Genomic DNA, 17,971 nt, shown 5'->3' on the forward strand with positions numbered 1-17,971 from the left:
CGGCGCCCCTCCCCTGCCCTGCCCTGCCCTGCCCTGCCCTGCCCTATCCCCTCGGCTCGGCGCGGCGCGGCGCGGCTCCCCTCGCCGTCAAGCGCCCTCAGGCGCCCTGAGGGCGACGCGCGCACGCACCGGCGGGGGCGGGGACAGCTGCCACAGGTACCCCACGCGCCCCACGCGCCCCCAGCCTCACCCACATCTCCCACCGCGCACGCGCAGCCACCTGCTCGCCCCCCGCCCCCTCACGACTCCGCCCAGAGCCGCGACGCGCGCGCAGTCAAGCCGCCCGGCGCTCCCTGACTCGGCCGTGACGGCTTCACCTCCGCGAAGTGCGCCTGCGCGGCTCCTAGCGCCCGCCGACAGCGGCCTTCCGCCGGAGGGGGGCGGTGGCGGGATGGCGTAGGTTCCGCCCCCTCATGGCGCTGTTACCTAGCAACAGGTTTCCCTAGTAACTGCGGAGACAACAGTGTGCGGGCCCGCGCCTGCCTCGGCGGCGGCGGCCTGAGGGGGCGGGCGGCTCAGCGGCGGGACGGAGGCGTTCGCTGAAGCGGGCCGAGGAGGGGCCGGGGGAGCTGCGAAGAGGGAGGAAACGCGAGGCCCCCTCAGCGAGGTGGTCCCTTCCCCGTGTCCAGGGCCCCTCGGCCGGAGGATGACGGCGCAGTGTGCCCAGGAGAGCATCTATAACCTCCTGCCCCGCCTGGAGGAGAAGCCTGTCAAACCTCCCAGGTACGTGGGTGTGACAGTACCACTTGCAGACACGGTGACTGGTTCCGGCAAGGCAATACATCTTGCAGGTAACAGGTATTAAAAAAAAAAAAAGTAGTTTTTGCATAGTTATTGCTCTTCCTAATGGGTCACTAACTAACATCCGAGGGCTTACAGCCTGCTCCATGAGCTGATGATTCAGTTTGGTATCTTCAATGCCATCTTGTTCATTGACAAAGAATTTACAAAGCACTCTTTCCACGCAGAGGAATTACATGACATCTTTGTTATTTGCACTTAGAACAAATTTTCAGCGAGCAGCTGACAAGTTGAGGATTTTTAAAATTTTTCTCAGTGCCACACTTCCATTCTTTTCATGTGTCAGGTATGTCTTCTGACATTGTTTCTTTTGCTCCTCTTTCTCACCCCTTACCTTAAAAACGCCTTTTGCCCCCCTAGTATTAATTCCTTTGAGAGTTTTTGTAAAGTTCTTATTTGATAATTATGCAAACATGTTGTTTTTTCAGGTCCCTATTATTTTGTATGAAAGAAAGCTGTTACTATTAGCAATTTCAGTGAAAAGTTAACATAGGTCATAACTCAATAGCTTTAAAATGAGTAGAAATATCAGTGACGCTCATTAGAAGAAAGATAGTTATCCCATGTTTTTACCTGAAAGGTAAAAACATTTGGACTTGTGAGATTCCTAGTTCTGAACGTTTTCCATGCAAAAATAGATAATACATCTTTTTTTGTTTCCTATGTGAATCAAAGATACTTTTGGCAGACAGAGGAAAGTGAAATGACAGTATGGCAAAGCACGCAGCACACTAAATCCATTCCTGTCTTAATACCATTCAGGGATTTGGATACTGCGTGACCATCAGGTTCAGTTTAGGCAATGGATTCCTTAGGTTGGATGCAATCTGCTAAATCCCCTTCCGATCTTATTGGCTTCTGTTGTCACCCCACTTCCTGCTTTGGTTCGCAATGTGCCAAATATCCAGCTGGTAACAACAGTGTTGAACCTGGTTAATAGCACGATCTGACCAGTTTTAACTAATGCATACAAAATCTAGGGTCTTTTTTTTCAAATGAAATCATATATAGTTCACTCTCAACTGACTGGGTACTACTCATGAAACCAAGGCAAGTATCCTCATTTTCCCCAATTTTGATGTCCCAAGATGACACCTAAGGAATAGTAACTGTCTTCTTACAAATGTATTGTCTTTTCTCCCCTTGCCAAATAATGAATAGATTAAGATTCTCAAGTCCCCCATAACCATGTTTTCTTCCTTGCAACCCTCTCTAACCCTATGTTATTGGTGTATGACAGCATTTAGCCACTTTCTTGGCCTGAAAAATCACTGAAAAAATACAGCTGCCACATCTCTCTGTCCAAAGGAATGCCTATAGCTGTCTACAAAGACATCTTTAAAAGACAGCTTTAAACCTTATGCCAATATGTAATAAACTCAATACCTTCTCCTTCACTTTCTCCTTCCAAGACTGCGTGAACCCTACTAGGCCAAACTCCTCATAAAGTCACTACCTTTTGGTACTGTGTGTCTACAATGCCGTTCCTAGCAAATGGTGAGGAACGCAATAATTTATGAATGTGGTGGGTTTGTGCCTATGTCTATGGCTGTTTATCATTAATTTAACATAAAAAATAAATAAAACCTCATTTTTTATAATTAGAGGTATTTCTGGAATTATATATAATCTTATGTACATAATCCCCTTTCTGATTTTGGAGACTAAATCTCCAGAAGCAAAATAACTCCACATTTTTAATGAAGTCCTCTTACATTTTCTAATGTTATGATCAAGTACAAATTCATGTATTGGACATTTGCAGCTCATATACAAAAGATTTTATCAGTATTGCTACTATGACTCTCATTCACTGGCCCAGCATTACATCATTTCTTTTATCCTATTTCAGTATTTCTGTAAAATAGGTTGCATTATATGTAATCATTTTATTCTTTTTTTCCTTACCTGAAAACATGGTATAGTTTTTTCATAAACACTTCTGTTTTTTCTGTGAAAGAAAAGCGCAACTGTTCATCAGCTTTTATCTACCGTAAATTAGTATGACATGTTTCCTAAAGATGGGCAGATTTTAAAAGGTACAATGAGGTAGCCTTAGCTTCAGGAGCAGGGAGTTCTGCTCCTTCAGGAAAACATCTGACAGCTCAGTCCTTCAGATAGAGGCAAGATGCTGCTGATCAGCTAATGATTGGAGAACATGTTTGCATGCTTTTGATTAAAGCAGAAGTTACAGTGCCATATGCAACATTACACCAAAACAGCAGTGCGTGCGTACTGGGTGCATACAGCTTTTCATATCTGAGTCCTTACTGATTTTCACATTAGCCGTTTCAGTTAGTGCCAAAACCACCACTGATTGCAATAGTTCAGGATCATAGTTTGGATCTGTGTGATATAAGGAATATACAGTTTGCTGTGCTATTTCAGAGCAGTCATCCATCTCATCTAATCTCTTAAAATAGTCTGTAACAGATGGTTCAACAGGAACACTGAGACAACGATACAGTGGACAGTAATAAGATAAACTGATGATCAAGGACGTTCTGTCCAACTCTCGACTACATTTGAGATGTTTTCTGAAGCACGAGGTTTTACATACTTCTAAAATATGTTTCATCCCATAGAATGAAGCAGCGAATGTTCTCATCAATACAGGTCTCATCTTTTTTGAAGCCAGCTGGGCTCTTCCTTAGATATGTTTGATTGCTCTGTTATGTAAGGCCCTACAATGTACTGCAGCTGCAGCTTCTGAAATGGCCAAGAAACATTGGCATTTGCATCTTTCCCATACTACAGACTTTCAAATACAGAAAATCCAGCAAAGCAGGTTCATGATTACTATTTTCCTGTAGATGCACAACAGCTGCATATTCTGGTTGCATTCTGGAACAAAAGAAATAGCCCTAAAAAAATCTTTTCAAAGTGGAGTTAGTTAAAAAATAAAGACCAAAGTGTGTAATGCATAACCTCATAAAAATAATAAATTCACGTTTCTGTCAGACTTCTAGTAAGCAACATTCAAAGCAGTTTATTTCCAAAATTTGTTTTGTTGAGTTTCAAAATACCTGCTTTCAGTGTTTATATGAACAGTGCATACAGGAACCATTTCCCAAAGTGTGATAATACTGACCTTGGAGACCCAAGAGAAGAAGGAAGAAGCAAGCTAACTTCAAAATCAGAAGTACAACTTGTCATTGTAGTGCTGGCCTTAGCCTTAGTATGGAGGTTCTATGAATGATGGCCTTTATTTGAGAGAGAGTACAAAAGAAAATAGCTTAGGCTTTTGACATGAACTACTGCAAAAATGTATATTCTTTGAAGAAGTATTTTTAATAATTTTCTGACCTTTAACTTCTTTATGACTATCTTTTAATGTCTAAGGTATATATCCACCTTTAGACCATCCGTGAAATGTGAAGTAGCAAAAAATAAAGCTCAGTGGAAAACTATGGGACCAGCAAAAGTTGCAATACCATCTCCAAAAAACTTTCTGCAGAAACATTCAAAGGAACCCAAGCTACCAGCAAGTAAGCGTAGACATGAAATATATGAAATGTATTGTTTTAATTTTAAAATTTATAATATTAATGTTGAAAGCAACAGTTAGTTATGGAGAATAAAATTTTTAAAAATTTTAAAATAATTTTTGTATGCTGGGGCAGTTTCCATTGTTCCTTTTATAGTATCTATGATACCAAAAATTATTTCTCTATTTTACAAAAATGTTTCTTATTTATTGTGTAAAATACTGAAACAAGCAACAAGGAAATTAGATATGTGATTAGAAAATACAGTAAGCATTTACTGTCATGTGGTACAAAACCAGCTGAAATACAAAGAAAAATTATCTCTCTTTTGGCTGCAGCTATTCAGATGTTGAAGATGTGTTGATGATATGTTCTATCCTGCTGATATTTCAATTTGTAATTATGTAGTTTAGATTTGTACGCCATTCTTTTCTGCAACTGATCATTAATATTAAAGTAAATAATATGAATGGCGATATTAAAAGTGAACTAATTGTTTTCAATGCTTGAAGAGATATGGGAAAAGTATGTGTGCCTTTCTTGATGTTATAAGCAACATATAGGTTTTACTCGTCAGCACTCCGTGTCGGCTCTTAATCCCATAGTATTAAACTGGCTGGTGGTGTTCAAAGCATAGAATTTTTTGGAGAGCTGCATGTCACAGAAATAAGAAAACTGGAATATTTTGTTGCAAAATGCATTCTATCTTTGAGCACAAACCATAATTCTGGGTATAAGGAGTTGACAATTCTAATGTTCAACCTCATAGCCAGTTCTGCAAGGGTGGAGTGACCTTCTTAGTGCTGCTGGAGTTCCAAGTACATTGCTGTCAATTTGTAATTGAGTTCTAAAGTTTCAGCTTGAAATTGTTTTTAGCCTGGAAAAATAGAAAAGCTTAACGTACAGTATAAAAAAAAAAAAAAAAAGCTGTCTAAGAGAATGTAGGAGTCCAGTGCCCAAATTTGCATGGCACACGCAAACAGCTTTAGCACTGAAATACAGGCTGTCCCAAGAGGCTTTGGAGGCTTAATGCATCAGGCAATATGGATTATTAGAACCTTAAGGTAAGCTTTGGTCCCAGAGGTCCTGTAGGCATCCTGGGTCATTTTTGAATAAAGTCTTCACTTTTTCAGGAAATCTGAATAGCGTTCAGTATACTGGAATGTAATACTGCATGACATCTGAACATGAAGGCTTCCAAGCTCAAGACCGTGTTAAATTACCACACTAGTGTTTTAGATGGGCATAGGAAAGAAGGTTGATTCACCAATAATTTGGAGCAGTCCGTAAGATCCCTTTTCAAGTACTGCTATTATAAAATTAGTGTTATCTACTTCAAATTTGCTATATATTGAGATTCAGCACTCTGACCCATTTTTCTCAGACAAGCAGCTCACAATATTTCTATTTCAACTTGTTGATTCAGGGCTTCATAATAGCAATATGTGCTTGGGTGTTTGCATTGGGAGTCAATGTACCAGAACCTCAAAATGACTATGACACATCATAATTTCGATCCAGACTAGTAATTTCATTGCCACGATTAGATCCTAACAGATCTTGAGAAGGAACTGTATCATTAACTCAGAAAGTTCTTGTACCTTTGTTGGATGGAATTTCATACCTACCTCAGAGAAGTTACACTGGTTAATCACCTCTTTTAAAGCATTGCACTTTCATCACTTGGAATTTAACCAGTTATCAGTTGTCTGCATGGGATTATAGCATTGTCTTTATGGTATCTGTACTGCCTTCAAAACTGGGTTTGATCCAACTAGTTAAAAAATAGATTGCAAGGACAGAACAGAAAGATTAATTTTTTTCCCTAAAGTCTGGGATAGTGTCATTCTTTTAGAGTCTGATTACTTACCACTTCCTTACAAAAGGTGTGTTCCTTAACTTTCATCTGAATCTTGTTGTATTACTGGACTCTGGCATCCATTTTAACCAAGCTCTGTTGCTGGCTCCAGAAGAAGTGGGGGCTCCCAAAACAGCAAGTGTGCACCAGTGTACTGCAGATAAGGGTGAGCCAGTGCTCACTGAGAAGCTTCAGAGATCTTGTTTCCAAAAGGACATCCTAAGAGAAATAGAGATTTAAGTCTGTGTGTCCTACAGTACTAAGTTATGGCAAGCTATCAGGTTGTAAAAACAAAACCCAGGAAAGCACTGGTTCGTGGGGTCAGTATCAGGAAACCAGTTGTTGTAGGAATGAGCTCTGTCACATGTGACATTACAGTTATTTTCTGCCAAAGAAGAACACGAACTCAGACAACCTGAATCAAATCATTATCTCTGATAATGACTGTGAGTTAGAGTTATATCTAGTGGCAAATATGGTGGGAAATTAATTGTCTCTCATCACTCACCTGAACAGACTACTCAGGAGACTACTGACTTTCTGTTGGTGCCTTGGAGAAAAGATTACACTAAAAAGGAAGAGTTTCTATATTCTCTGGAGAAAGGAGTGTGAGAAGTTGTTTACGAGTGTTAGGGAGCAGCAAGAGCAGGGCTTTTCCCTAAGGGGAAGTGAGGCAGAAACTGAGGACAACCACAATGCAGGCTGGGCAGTGACCTCACCAACAGGGTGCAGTCCCACCACACCAGAGGCAGGCAAGCAGAGCAGGTGGTGATGAAAATGTGTCCTATCAATGGCCTAGTAACCATCAGGAAGGATGGGGCAACGGCCCAAGTCCATCCACTGATTCCACACAGCTCTTCAGGAATAAGACTAGGGGCAGGCACGGCTGAGACAGCTCAGCCAGGCACTGACAGCCCAGGGCTGAGCTGAAATGGGGTTCCTGAGCCCAAGGGTGTGGAGTGGATGCCCCAGGTGAGGCTGGGCAGGGCCATTAGTGCCTAAGGGCCCCGAAAACAAGCACCTCTAGTAAAAGTAGTTTTAATTACATTTGAAAGAAGTCCTGTACTACTGCAGTTAAGAGGAAATGAGTGGCATTTTGTAAGGCAAACCCATCTAAAACTACATCATATTTCCTAGGTTATGAAACTTCTGTTATGCCAAACAAGCATACTCATTTTCATCATAGTACATTCCCAGTCAATTCTTTCATTGTAGATACAGTTGGTTTCTATTTTTATGCAATTTTGTACATAAATTTTCCCTTTTGAAAAATGTAATAACATTAAATTGCAAAGCTCTTCATGGTTATTGCTGAGAATATTTACATGCTCAATTCACAGGAAAAAAAGAACAGGATAGTAAGAAATTGCCTGCATTATCAGTGCCACGGAGGACAGATCACCCAGTTATGGGAATTCAGAGTAAAAAGAATTTTATAAATACAAATGCAGTTGCTGCTATCACAGGATTGCCTAAAAAGCCTCAACCTATTTATGTTGATAGAAGACAGGGAGATAAATATCTGCTTGAAACTTCAGGACTTGTTCCAAAATATATTAAAAAAAAGGTAAGTTTAATTAAATTATAGTGGAAATACTAGTAGCAATGCCTATTTTATGTTCTCTATTGTATTCTCCTATGAAATATTTATGACGCTTTTTGAGATGTTTAGATACCACTGCTGTTTGTGGTAGACCTTCGAAATTCATCAAGGAGAAATCACTGGCACTGGAGTTGTGCCTTGCCTTTGCTCTGTATTCACTTGGTTATGCTGTCAACAAAAAATGGGCAGAATGATGCTGCTAAAGCAATAGCATATGTGTTGTATTGGGAACCCAGGGAGTATCTAATGGGGAGACAAATGGAGTTCTGTGATGAATGAATGCTGGCTCTTTAGGAAAGTCAGGCAGGGAAGAAGAGGAGGGGTTGCCCTTTGGATGAAGAAGCTGTTCAAATATATGGAGCTCTTCTATGAAACTGGCAACAGGATAGTTCAGCTTGTGGGTCAGGATCAGAGGAAAGGCCAGTCAGTGTCAAAAGTGTGTTTGTTATGGACCATCCAATCAGGTGAGGAACTGGATGAAATCTCTAAGCAACTTGAGTAAATCTTCAGATCATAGTGCAGCTTCTTACAGAAGACTTCATCCTCCTTGATATCTGCTGAAAGGACAACACAATGGGATGAAAGCAATCCAAAAAGGTTCCTGGAGGATGTCAGCAACAGCTTCTTAACACAGATGGTGGATGAGCCAACCAGTGATCATGCTCTTATGGTGCTGCTACTTACAAATGAGAAAGAACTGGTCAGAGGTGTGATAATCAATAGTTGTCTTGGTTGCACAGGCCATGAAGTAGTTCAAGATCCCCTCCTCCTCAGGGAAGCAGGTGGTAGTGTACAGACCCTGTACTTCAGGAGAGCAAACATCAGCTTATTCAGGGAACTAGTAGGTAGGACCCTGTGGGAGACAGCTCTGAAAAGCAAAGGAGCTTGAGAGAGCTGGGATGCCTTTAAGGGCAACCTCCTCCAAGCACAAGAACAGTCCATTCCACTACTCAGGAAAACAAGATGTATCAGGAGTCTGGCTTATCTAAACAGGTAACTCATGACAGAGCATTATGCAAAAAGAGACACGATATATGACATAACTCATGACAGAGAAAATGAAAAAAGTGAACCTGCAGCCCTTGCAGTACCTTTGTATAGCTAAACATATATATAAACAATGCTAGTCATAGTGCTACCCAACACTAACAGATTTGTGAATCATTTAGCATTTGGTAGAAAGAAGGTAGACTCCAGTACCTTTTGGCAGAGCTAGATAGGCTTCATTTTACAAAGGATAAGGCAAAATAGATGTGTTCCCCCAAGTACATCTGGAATATTCAGAAATTATTTTTCCTCCCAGAAACACAATTCTGCCACATCCAGTATGGGATAGTTTATCATTCCTAACTAGTCCAATTTTCGTGTATGTGTTAACACTATTCGCTCTTTTCTGTGGCATGCAATGTTCAGCAAAAATCAGGATACATGAAGACCTTTCAAAGAAAGTATCTAAGGAATGTGTTTCAGAACCTAGAATCTGACACCATATAAAAATGTAAAATAGCTTGTTGTCATTAACAGGTTTCAAACTCCTCACTCAACCATCAGTTCTTATAAATAGACATTTTTGTTTCTGGATTCTGTTGTCTTCCAAGGTTGCAAAAAGAAATCGAAGGGAATTGTTTATACATTTTGCTCAGGCTACAAAGACAATCATGTTTGATACTTCTAAGAACACAGTGAGTTAAGATTTTATTGCTCAGTGGCACAAAATTCCATTTCAAGCTGTCTTTGCAAATCTAATATACTATGGATGACAGGTATGTCTTTGTCCTTCTTAAAAGCACATAAGAAAATTCTTCCTTACCCTTATAGGATTATGGTGTTACACCAAAATATGTAACTCGGAGAAAGGAAGAAATGAAGAGAGCTCAGAAAGAATATGAGGGCGATATCTTGGAGCATCTCAAGAAGAGAGCCATGAAACGGCTATCTGATGAAGAAAGGAGAAGTCTTCTGCAGGTGCATATTTTGATTTAGTGTAATTAGTAATGTGTACAAAAGATTAATAAGGTAATGTAAGTCCATATAAATAATAAAAGTACACTAGATTTTTTTAAGCAAGGCAAATGAGTTAGCTACTTTTTCACTAGATGGAGCTGTAGAACAGTTGTAAACTTAACTGAAGTGAGCTCATTTAGCTACAGTTTTAGTCCAGTTTTACAAGTACGTCAATTCTGTTAGATTCCTATCCCCCTTAATGACTTGGAATTTCAGGGAAACTTCAAGGGAATGCAGAAAATCACCTGTATGGATTTAGTGACAGTTCTGACTCTCTACCTGTGAATCATGGAAAAATACAAATCTTTTTTTTTTCTCCTGATGCATAACATTGCCACTTTTATTGGCAGTTTCTATTTTCATATTGTGACCTGACTAAAGCACAAGGTCATGCTTTAAAATGTGGCAAAAACAGAAAACAGAATTGAATTGCAACATATTCGTAGAACTATGACTGGAAAAATTGTATTTTGTCAAGCTGTTTTGGATACTGTCTTTCATACAGTTTTTATTGCACAAGATTTTCTAAAGAGAAATAATACCATAAAAGAAGCAGAGTGGAAAAGAGACATTTTAAAATTATATCCAATCCTTGAACTGGAATTTCTCGTGACCACATTTTAGCCAAATATCTTATGAAAATGAGGCTTACATTACTGTGATATTTGTTTATCATTTACCCTTAATAACTTGATCTTAGCAGCCACCTGAAACAAATTAGCAGATGGATGGACATCTCCAAAATGCTAAATTCCCACCAAAAAAGGCCAGCAGAATATCTAGAGAGAAAACACAGTGTCTAACTCACTTGCAAAGATTAACTGGTTAATCAGCAAGATCCGAAATAGCTAGCGCAATGGTGTCTCTAGCGTATGCAGCAAGCAGTAGAAGCTAGGAAGGAGTATGGGTGAGAGGTGAGGGTATTGCATTGACAGCAATATAAAGAACATAACAACAAGGGTGCAGATTAAGATATTTTTATGGTGGGAAAGGCATGGGACAAGCTGATGGTCCAGCAAGTTAACTATGCAGCAAAAATATATGTGCAAAAAGGCATGTGAGTTCAGCTGCTCACAGTTCTGCATTTAGTTTGATTAAAATTACGTTCTATATTTTAAAAATACAAGAGTACACTGAGATATTTTTTAATTGAAAAGTTTTTAGATTGTTTTTATTAACTCAGTAGTTTCTTTTAGACTTTTCAAAAAAGTTTGCTCTTTCATGGGCCAGATTACTTATACAGTTACATTGTCAGGAGGAATTAGTGTCCCCAGGGTATGTGGCTTCTGCCCAGTGCTCAGCCGTAGACATATGGGAATTCCTGTCTTTTAAAATAATTGACATTGCTAGTGAACACATGTGCACTATCTGATTTGAAAGAATATGTGGCAATAGATGTCTGAGAACAAAATCAAGCCTCATGAACTTACAAAAATAAAGGGAAATAATTTGTGCCAACATTTTTTGAACTCTCTCTCCATTATGCTTACTTTGGTTGGGATTTTATGAGAATAAAAGAGTATGTTGATAAATGCAGTACATATTTCTCACTGATCCAGCATGTATTAGAATTCCTTATATAGAGTTAGATACTCAGTTTGTGATCTAGCCCATAGCATTAGTGGTCAGCATATTACATTGCTGTCGGAGGAGCTGTGAGGGAGATTTTTATGTAGGGTGTCATGATCTTCTTTTGATCTCTCCACTCTGTAGGGGTAGAGTAAATTGTGATGAGTGCATGCTCTAATGTGTTTTAAAACTCACTGTTTTCAATGATTTCCAAACCAGTTTTTACTAATGTATGTAAAGAATAATTATTTAAAAGAAGCTATGAATGACTATTCTATGAAAGTTTTGGAAATACTGTATTTATTTTCATGACTATGTATTTGTAAACTATACCTTACGCCTGGTAGACTAGGAGTTTTATGTAAGTACTTTACAGCCTTGGATTGCAAAGACAAGTAGTATTACAAGACAGTAAATAAATGGGCTTGTTGCTCTTAGTTTCACATGTTGAGGTAGGGTTTTTAAATATATGTAGATATTTGCATATGAAGATTGTTGGAATAACTTTTATGGACAACACAGATGCTTAATATGGATATGCAAAAAGCACGAATTGCTATGCAATAAATACACTGCTTTGAATCAGTAAAATATTACTTCATATTAGAAAGTATGTTTTTCTTAGTATTGGCAGGGAGAGGTCATTTTTTTCTGTTAAATCAATTCATACAGTGGACAAAATCAGGCAAGTTTTTAAGCACAAGAGTCCTCGGGTTCTGAAATAGAAGCAATAATCTTCAAAGGTAAATATGTATTAAGAATAATTCCTCTAAATTTAACTTCAGTATGTTAATCAATTAGCCAATCTGGGAGAAAAGGTGCTTACCAATAGTGGAGAAGAAGGACATGAGGTTGGAAGTCACAACATGCCATAAAATCAGTGTGTCAGCTGAATCCGGTTTTAGTTATTGAGGGGAGTTGAAAACTTTAGTTCCCAAGAGAGTAATTGCAGTTCTTCATTTTTGAAGATGCTTTGTGATCTCTAAGTAAACAGGACTGAGAGCCAAAAACATTTTGGGAAAGTGTTTTCTCACTGGTAGCCATATTGTGTTATTTACTGATTGCTGTATGAGTTCCTTGTAGTAGGTGTGATTATTAAGTTCACCCATATAGTTTTCCTGAGGACATTTGATGCACTGAATAAACTCTACTAAATCCTCATACATGCCTGTATAGGATGTATAGACTTTGATTATCCTCTTGAGGAGAGAAAGTAAGAACAATTGTTGCAGTAATTGTGAGGATGTAAAGACAAGTTTTAAATTTTATTTTTCTACCACAGTCTGGTTCCCTTCAGCATATATTGGTGGATAAAAGATTAGCTTTGATGTTGAATTAATAGGTTTATGAGTACGTTTCAGATGATTGCATGGGGTTTTTTCGACAGGGTTTTAGTCTTGGGCTTTTATATATGGAAGATACAGTTCACTTTACCTAGTAAGGTAATTCTTTGTATAGCAGCATTCAAGAGAGGTAGCAGTTACTGAAATTATTGCTGATACGGTCAGTGACAGCTAGGTTTTTTAGTCCAGATGATAAATAAGTTGCCTATAGATGTTATTGTAAATGTAGATTAGGAAGGGAATGCAATTATTTAGAATTTTTTCAAAGTAGTTCATAGAAGTTAAAATATTGTGGGATCAGTTTGGTGTCCATGGTCTGAGCAAAGTCTCAATTATGGAAAATGAAGCTGGTGGTGAGATGAGCTGAAACTGCTGCTGAATTTTGGCTGGAGTTCCAAGTATTGGTACTCTTGTGATTACTTAAGGTAGGTAATACCACTGTGTGTGACATGGTGGTATCTATGGTAGCCAGGTTGCTGTTTATGGGGAAGGGGTTTCTGTAGTGCAGTTTGTAAGGTATTTCCTGTCGCATTTTGGAGAAAAGGAGGCATTTGAGTGATATGAGTTTTGAGGCAGCTTTTATGAATCCTAGTAGTTTCTCAGTGAGCATACTAGCATTAGATACAATGGAGCAAAGTTGCCTACCTGTAGATCATTGAAAGCATAGAAAGTCTCTTATATAGAATAAGGAAGAGTCATTCTTCGTTTACCTTGTGCAGTTTTTCTTGAAGATACTGACTGGAAATGAAATGTACAGGCTTTCTCAAGTTCCTGGTAGGCTACAGAGTTGACTGTTAGTCACATTGACATACTTTTTTTCAGTTTAGCATTTTTGTAGCTCATCCTTCATTGGCTAGTTTCATTATTGTTCTGTTGCCTTTTAAAAACTGTAATTTCTTCTCTCCAAGGCACAGAGTTTTTTAAAGACCATTCCTTATATTGCATCAGAATGAGTCAAAATTATTTCTGTTGCAACTACTTTGACTTTTAAGCATTTAATTAATTTGGTCCAATTAAGATGATTAAACATTATCCATATATTTATTATTTTAACATGGCAGTGACACTTATCAAATGCAATATTAACAAAAACCCCTAAGTAGTTTATGTGCATATTATTCTTAATGAAGTTTTTCTCATATATTTCCTTTTCATGTAATGGCACTAGGGGCTGAAAAAGAACTGGGAGGAAGTGTATCGTGAATTTCAGGGTCTTTCAGTAGAAATAGACACCATACCCAAGAAGATATATAAAGAAAAGCTGGAATCACAGATGAAACAACTGGAGCATGACATAGAAGTAATTGAGAAGCACAAAGTTATCTACATTGCAAATGAGTAACGATTGTTTTTCAAATATTGCCTCTTTCCTCCTTTTCTTTTTCTCTATCCCTACATCTCCAAGAACCACCCCCCTAAATTCTCAGAAGAAATTGACACCGCCAACTATTCAGAAGGAAATATTAAACTAATATAAGTATGTAGTTTCTTAGAAAAGTTGTTACATAGAACTCTCCTCTGTATCATTCACAAAATGTTTTGAAATAAAATTCTTAATTAAACTTTGAGTATAAAAATGTGAATTTAATCTATTATTATTTGTAATTTTTATTAACTACTAAGATTTCTATAAACATCATTCAAAAAGCATAAAAAATACTGTTTCATATGTTTGGAGCACTTCTTTCCTTGCATAGCCAAAGCAAAGTGAAATAATTGGCTGCTGAAGACAGCTTGGTAAATATAACATCAGGGTGGGATGGCTTCTGGACTAGTTATTAAAGAGCTGTTGCACTTTACTTAAAAGCTTGAGCGATTGTATTTCTAAACAGCTTGGCTTCTGCATAACATTTTGTGTACTCATTTTTTGTTACCAAAAACAATTTTTATAGTGGAAGCCCATAATAATATAGACTTCACGCAATACAGATACCACATGTAGCTTGCTGTGTGTATTTATGTATAAATAATTCTGTAATACTATAGTAAACGTACAACTCAAGTAGAAAAATGTTTGATTGCTATTATGTGTGTAATGTTAGAATGAAAGCGATATACTAGCATGTGAGTCAAGACCTAGGCAGAAATTATATTGGCACACTATACTGCAATTATCTGCATAAAAAGAAAAATTGTTTTTCTTTCCTACTGCTTAACCTTTGCTTCAGAACACAGCTTTTTCTGTATGGTATCAATCATTACCACCAGCAGCTTTGTGACATCATAGTATCTGACATCAGCAGAGGTTGAAGTAAAAAATTTCAAATGAACTATTAAAAGCCAAATTTTCCCATACATTAAGTTCCTTTCATAAACTTGTCAGGGAATGGCTTTGAATGGCTTCACAGTGATTCTAGGCTATATTTCTTGTGCATCTTAAACTTGTCTATGACATACACTAGGAAAGCGTGGGTGAGCAGGAATGTGTATTTTATTCTTTGTAACTTACTGTTAACCAATCATGTTTATTTTTGAAAGATATAAGCTGGAAGAAAGCTGTGGTTTTGTAAAATATGAATTTCATTTACTGTTTCTTCAAAAGAATGACTTATACTGTATATTTTAACAAAACCACACCAATTATAAGCACTTAGTAACATGTCACATTATCTCGTGGCGAAGTGCAAGATGCCTTTCTTAAGAAATGCAATATAATCAAACGTGGCTGTTTCTTGTAGCTTAAAATAAAAAACTAGATTTGACTCTGAAACAGCGTGCATTCCCACTGCCTCAGTCTCAGCTTCTAGTTACTCGTAGACCATTCGGCTGAGTTAGGTTGAGGAGCTGGATTTGGTTCTTCCATTTATCATCAGTGCTAACTTTATGGAAATGCAAAGTAGGTGATGGCCTATCCCAAAGTTTGGGACAAGCAATTAGGCCACACTTGGAAGCATTCATCATTCACCAGTAATAATGACTTCTTTCTAAAATTGTCAGAAGGATATTAGGATATTATTGGGAAGTTAGGAAGTGAATGGGAAGGGATGCAAGAAGTATTCCTGCTTAACAGGAGAGGGAGAGACTAAAGCCAGTACACTTGTGTAGCTGAGTGGGCTGTCGGTAGTGCCTTTCAACACTAGTACTGTGGGGTTGTTTTTGCATAAACCTCACGTAGCACTTTGCAGGTAGCTCTGCTGCCACACGGGATGTTCCCCTCTTGCTACATGTGAATAGCTTCTGCCACCCTATGGGGAGATTATAACTCCTTCCATCTACTTTGATGTGTATTCCATGCGACCTACCAACACTTCTGATTATGGAAAAAATATATTATAATGAAAACCATTGAAAATACATGCAGAAGGATAACATTCTTACCCTTTAACTCCCTCTGGGAAGTTTGACAAAATAAATTTACAGAATCCAAAGAAGGTAACTCCGTATTTATATGTTCAGGAAATGTCAATAATTGAAGGTGTAATGTTCATGAATCAACTAATATGTACCATCAGTACAAGTAAAGCAAAAAGGTGGGTAAACGCAATTGTTCTGATAGAATTGTTCCTTCATAAAAGATATTAAATATTAACAGAAACAAGTCTCAAATTGTTTTTATTGGGCAGCTTTTCTCCAACCTGCATCTTCAGAACTGTAAGTCCTGAATATGATAATCTGTTTCTGGAACTCCCTAGAGTCAAGTCAGGTTGAGACCCAGTGTGCTGACCTGAGAGCAGAACTTGTGCTCTGATATTTTGAAACAAAAGAAAATCATAATGTTCTTCAGTTTAAAAAATGTTTTAAGCTGTCTTCTTGGTTAAAAAAACCCACTAATATATAAAAACATAGCATCTTAGACATTTTTTAACATCTCAATTTAACATTAAAATGTCTTGTGTGACTTCAATTTTACTTACAGATTAATTAGTTTTCATCAGCAGGAGCTTCCAACCTCCCTCATCTTTACTACAGCATTTCCACTGTGACACACGCTGCTGGAACTTTTACTGGCGTCTTCAAACATATGCTGAGCACTCGCTGAGGGTGCCAGTTGTGTAACTAAGCAAATGTGTTAAGTGTGTAATTCAAAGTCACTGGTGCCAATGGTAACCTTTCTACTGACTGTGACCAGCTGCACATGAGTAAAGAAAAGTAAAAAACCTCAAGATTGATCAAATGCTTTCCTACAAACAACTGTGTTCATAATAGATGAAAAACTTTTATTTTTCCACACTTGGTCTTTCCAAATCATAATTTCCAGGTGTTTCACCTTCACAGATAGACCATAGAATTATACCAGCCCTAGCTGGAATAGGGTTTAGTCTTCAGAAATTCAATACATTTTTGCAAATATAAAAGTGAAATTTCAATAAATTTTTTTATTGTGGGCTATCGCTAAAACAGATCCAAATCACACAAGCTGTGGGACTTAACACTTTTCTGTAGCAAAGCTTGAACTTCACTCTGCAAAACCAGCCACTGCTATGGGAGTTCTGTCCACAGGCTAAAAAGTAGCAATAGCAGTTGAAATGTTCTCTAAATTCATTAGTCAATTACTGATAATCAATGAAATAATGAGAAAGAAAATCATCAAAAGGCTTCTAGTACTTCATAATTATTTTATCAAACTGGTATTTTTAAATGGTCAATATTAAATTGGATAACATCACAAAACACATGCTAAACACGGGATGAATGCTCTATTGGTCAGTAAGAGTTGTGTTGCCACAAACTGAAAATATTTCCTGTTGGAAGTTGCACATGACAAAACCGTGTATCTATTTTTTAAAAATAGCAACATGAAATTATGATAAATATCTCACTGGTTGTTCTTCAGAATGAAACTATTTATATCCAGGAAGGAAGGGATCAGATACGGCATCGTCACAAACACAGGGAGTTCCTGATTGTATGGCTCGGATAGAGCTGCCTCGAGCGAGCATCAGGTCTGACAGGAGCATATGGGCTCCATGTGGCTGGTCTCAAAGCACAGTGGTTTCTTGGGCTCTGCATGCGTTCCTGGGGACCAAGTCTGGGACAGTTCCTCAAAATCTTCCTTGCTGAGGGGTAACCTCATTCCCCTCACGAAACAGTAAGGGCAAAATTCTGTGGGAGAAATAATATGGGAGAAATTCCTCACCAATTTCATTTTCCTTAGTCTCTGTAGGTGGGTTTTATTATAGGAGGGCATGTTCTGGCCCTTTGTATATTTTTGTGAAAAACTGGCGTCACAAACTGCTGCTGAGATCACTCTGCCACAAAGCTAAAATCTAGCCCTTTCACTGGCATATGTTTCAGGGAAAACGACATATCTAACAATTTCAGCCCTAATGAAGGCAGACAGCTTTCAGATAAGAAAACTTCACAT

The 17,971-nt window shown here is 38.2% G+C and overlaps 1 protein-coding gene across 4 annotated transcripts; it reads left to right on the top strand.

Moving 5' to 3' along the window:
• Positions 1-425: 425 nt before the first annotated feature.
• On the top strand, positions 426-16,338 carry ENKUR (enkurin, TRPC channel interacting protein). Of its 4 annotated transcripts, none has more exons than XM_075492639.1 (6): positions 426-798; positions 1,004-1,087; positions 4,144-4,289; positions 7,488-7,714; positions 9,569-9,715; positions 13,835-16,338. In XM_075492639.1, exons 1-6 carry the CDS (start codon positions 647-649, stop codon positions 14,006-14,008), a joined length of 930 nt encoding a protein of 309 aa, XP_075348754.1. In that variant the 5' UTR covers positions 426-646; the 3' UTR covers positions 14,009-16,338. The 4 variants fall into 4 exon arrangements, with proteins under 4 accessions (XP_075348754.1, XP_075348755.1, XP_075348756.1 ...); XM_075492640.1 differs by having other exon boundaries at positions 426-723; XM_075492641.1 differs by lacking the exon at positions 1,004-1,087.
• Positions 16,339-17,971: the final 1,633 nt, after the last annotated feature.

This window comes from Mycteria americana, chromosome 2 (genome assembly GCF_035582795.1).
Source record: "Mycteria americana isolate JAX WOST 10 ecotype Jacksonville Zoo and Gardens chromosome 2, USCA_MyAme_1.0, whole genome shotgun sequence".
NCBI lineage: Eukaryota > Metazoa > Chordata > Aves > Ciconiiformes > Ciconiidae > Mycteria > Mycteria americana.